We start from the raw sequence: 4220 nt of genomic DNA, 5'->3' as shown, positions 1-4220 counted from the left end.
ATTATATTTTTTTATTTAGTGGCGGAAACGGGCTTCCATACTAGAGAGTTTTCATTTTTGAGTGAACTATTAATTTAGGTATGCTCAAAAAAATATTTATTTATTAAAAATGTTGAGAAAATTCTAGCACTACATAAATTAAGTAGACAGATGTAAATTAAGTTGAAAACCTAACTTTAGGGTATTGTGAAACAGGACTGTAAATCGGCAGTTAAAAATTGTAAAACAAAAAAAAAAAATTAGGATTATAAATTATATTTGTTAGCTTTATACAATATTTGTTTTTTCACTACTTAAGTAGATAATTTAGCATTTTATCTTTGTGTGCATTTTTAATTCTTTATGGTTGTTAATGGCTGTTATTGTGTTGTATAAGTATAATATCATTGATCACTGAAAAAAAAGTAGTAACTGGAAGGAGAATATATTCATTAATTAATTTAAATATGATAATATTTAAAAGATAATATTTTAAAGTATATCTTTTTAGGAGTGAAAAAATACATAACAGGCCAGGCCACATTAATTCCTAAAAAATGCTTGCAGAAGAAGTGAAGCTGATGCTTGTCACGTGACGGGGGCGTGTCCTCTCGAGTGAAGGGAAGCGGGCCCGTGTCACGTGACGGGGGAAATAGGGAGGCTCTTGTGTTTACATCAATGCATTCAACAGCGGCTGCTGCAGAGCGTCTACACATCAATGTTTTGCTTTCATTTCTTTAAAAACGAGCACGATCGTCGGTGCACACGGTAGTTCCGAGTACGTTCGAGCACAACGCCGCTGTGTGATAAAGAGAGAGCGCCTCTGCTGCAGCTGTGATCGGTTGTGTATTAGATTACTGGAGTCATGGATGAGCTCGCGGTGGAAGTGCGAGGGGCGAGCGGAGCTTTCTACAAGGTGGGCTTCAGATCTCGTGCTATATGCCTCCTGTGTGTGTCTAACTCACCTGATGATGAACATAGTGTTTGGAAAATATGATTCAGTCCGTCGTGAACGCAGATCTCAATGCACGGTGGTGCAGTAGGCCCAGTCTGCCTGTAACACAAGGCCTCTTCGACGTGTGTTTGTATGAACAGGCTTTAAAGATGCATCGCAATAATCTGATGTCGTGCATAATTATTAATGCATATCAGCTGTGTTGACACCTGAGTGTGTCAGTGTGCTGGCTCGGTTCTGTTTGGATGTGTGTATTGTACACTGAGTCCTCCACTAATTGATGTTAATGTATTTCATTATACTGCATACACATATCTTTATGGCTCTAGACTTTTAATAAATGACTATGTAAATGGTATTGATAGTAATTGATATGTTTCTTGAATCTGAATGCTTTCAAATGCAATCATCCATATGTTCAGGGCAATGCAGTTATGATATATATTGCAGCTAATAATAAATCAACCATGTGTCCATGTTCATGGCAAATCTGTGAATATCGGAATATTTTAAAATGCTTGTTTCCACACCTGGAAAAAGTCACTGAAATTAATACAATACTGACTCGAAGTCACTTAAAAAAAAACTGGAAATGTATTTTATTCTATTTAACACTCTGTTTTTCTAGTTATGATCCACTCAAATAATAATAATAATAATAATAATAATCAATTATACATTATACTTGGCCTGTATTTACAGACAGCTAAAATAGTAACGTTAAAGTCAAGTAAATTAATTGTTTATTATATTATTATATCATTGTTATTTTGCAATTTTATTATACATTTTATAATTCTGTTAATATCATTCACTTTTGACTAAGTTGTTGGACATTATAGGCACCTGTGATGCCCCAAAATGTCAATTATTAAATGCTCTTTATGAATACCTCATTATGTCTTGCAGGCTCTTGTTAAGGATGTTCATGAGAGTACAGTCACGGTGTCTTTTGAAAACAAGTGAGTACCAAAACAAATATAATATTGTGAGGACAAAATACTCTCACATTCAGATTTATATGGTTTGTTTTGTCTTCAGTATTAATGTATGCTTGTTATAAGTTAATATATAACTTCATGAATTCTGAAGGTGATACTCTATTGGTTCCTTATGCAATTATGCAAAGAAAAATCAAAAATGTCAAAAAAAAAATAAAAAAGGTTTCCATATTTTATCGCTTTGCAGTTGGCAGCCAGAACGACAGATTCCTTTCCATGATGTCCGGTTTCCACCTCCAACCGGCTTTCAGAAAGAGATAAACGAGAGCGATGAAGTGGAGGTATGTGCTATCAAATATCGCAAAACATGGAGAACGCTCTTTAAACATGAAACAACTATTACACAAATGCACAGAAGTTTTGAACTCTTTTTGTGAATTTACCACATAAGCCTGTGTCTTCCACAGGTTTACTCCAGGGCCAATGATAAAGAGCCCTGTGGATGGTGGCTAGCCAAAGTTTGCATGGTGAAAGGAGAGGTAAGCAGTTTTGTGACCAGATTCCCTTCTATAGAAGTAGAAGATGGACAGATAAGTACAAGCAAAGTATGTAACATAAACATGGTCATTAAAATTATGAAACAAAATTCAAGAAGGGCCCTCCTGACTTCTATACACTTGCATGTAGGGCTGCACGATTAATCGAATGCGATTGTTATGCGCATTTTGTTAGTAAAGCCGGTTCTGTAATCAGCAGGAAATCATCATCACGTGCTTTCAGATGGAGCAGAGGTTTGCATAGCTTCTCAGTGAACTACGGCTCTGTGAAGTAAATGCTGCTCCATCTGAAAGCATGTGAAAATACCATATTTAATAACATGTTTTTACTCCAAACTCATAACGTCAGTCGAGTGTTTGAAATAAATCCTTCTGTGAGATGATGTGGCTTCTTACACAGAATAAGGCACGCAACATATTTCATAGTATTCTAAGCAGTGATAAAGGCATTGCATTATAAATATACTTTATTTGAATGAAAATTATAATAAGAACTCAGATAAACCGTATATTGCCGTAGTCGTGTGTTTATTAGTTGCGTTGAATCTTCTGTTTGTTCAGTTGCAGCGATAGGCATTTTTTCTGCGAGGCGTATTTGAAGTTTCAGTGCGAGAGCACGCTCTGGCCTTTGGATGGAGATTTACTGCTGATCACAGAACCGTGCTTCACTGAAAGATACGCATGACAATCGCAGCTTCTGTCGAAGATTCACTGCTGATCACAGAACCGCGCTTCACTGAAAGATACGCATGACAATCGCAGCTTCTGTCGAAGATTTACTGCTGATCACAGAACCGCGCTTCACTGAAAGATACGCATGACAATCGCAGCTTCTGTCGAAGATTTACTGCTGATCACAGAACCGCGCTTCACTGAAAGATACGCATGACAATCGCAGCTTCTGTCGAAGATTTACTGCTGATCACAGAACCGCGCTTCACTGAAAGATACGCATGACAATCGCAGCTTCTGTCGAATCGCGATCTCGATTCCATTTCGATTTATCGTGCAGCCCTACTTGCATGTATGCTGATTATGTATTGTGTTATAACTATATTCTGTTTCTCTGTCTTGCACTTATAGTTTTATGTGATAGAATACGCAGCCTGTGATGCAACGCTAAATGAAATCGTCACATTAGAGAGGCTACGACCTGTGAACCCCAACAAAGCCGCATCAAAGAACACCTTTCTCAAAATCAGACTAGATGTTCCTGAAGACTTAAGACAGATGTAAGATGTTTAAGTAGATTATTTGTTTAGCTTTCATTTCAAACTTCAAACTGGGATGCTGTTGTACAAATGTGTGCCTTAACCAGGGATTTTTTAAATGTATTTATTTTTTGATAGGTGTGCGAAAGACTCTGCCCATAAAGACTTCAAAAAAGCAATCGGAGCGTTTAACGTCACTTATGACTCGGAAGAAAAGCAGTTGGTTGTTTTGGTAATATGCAGTGTTTCAAATCAATTTAAGGATTTCTGATTTCACATTTTTAAGTTGCATTAAGTTGATTGTTTTCTCTTTATTTCAGTCTGTTAATGAAGTTACAGCAAAGCGAATAGCCATGTTGAGTGACATGCACTTCAGGAGTCTGCGCACAAAGCTTACGCTGATACTGAGGAATGAGGAAGCAACCCGACAGCTGGAGGTACTGCCTGACGTTTAGTGTCAGGTTCTCCCAGCTCACTTGCACTCACTCATAATGCTTACAAAACAGTCATATGTCAAGTCCAAAATGTATATTTTATGCAAAATTTTTTTTATTTATTTATTTATATATATATATAT

At 36.7% G+C, this 4220-nt stretch overlaps 1 protein-coding gene across 2 annotated transcripts in view; it reads left to right on the top strand.

Annotated features, from left to right (window-relative positions):
- The first annotated feature begins 599 nt into the window (after positions 1 to 599).
- The window catches only part of fmr1 (fragile X messenger ribonucleoprotein 1), a 14460-nt gene continuing 10839 nt past the window's right edge, over positions 600 to 4220 (top strand). For both annotated transcript variants that reach the window (XM_016241195.1, XM_016241194.1), the window contains exons 1-7: positions 600 to 895; positions 1844 to 1896; positions 2123 to 2216; positions 2343 to 2414; positions 3516 to 3664; positions 3782 to 3875; positions 3964 to 4080. In XM_016241195.1, the coding sequence (XP_016096681.1) occupies positions 845 to 895; positions 1844 to 1896; positions 2123 to 2216; positions 2343 to 2414; positions 3516 to 3664; positions 3782 to 3875; positions 3964 to 4080 (630 nt within the window). In that variant the 5' untranslated portion in view covers positions 600 to 844. The remainder of the gene's footprint in view (positions 896 to 1843; positions 1897 to 2122; positions 2217 to 2342; positions 2415 to 3515; positions 3665 to 3781; positions 3876 to 3963; positions 4081 to 4220) is intronic.

This window comes from Sinocyclocheilus grahami, unplaced genomic scaffold, assembly GCF_001515645.1.
Source record: "Sinocyclocheilus grahami isolate Dianchi unplaced genomic scaffold, SAMN03320097.WGS_v1.1 scaffold614.1, whole genome shotgun sequence".
In the NCBI taxonomy this organism is placed as follows: domain Eukaryota; kingdom Metazoa; phylum Chordata; class Actinopteri; order Cypriniformes; family Cyprinidae; genus Sinocyclocheilus; species Sinocyclocheilus grahami.
This window is presented reverse-complemented; position numbering and strand designations above follow the sequence as displayed.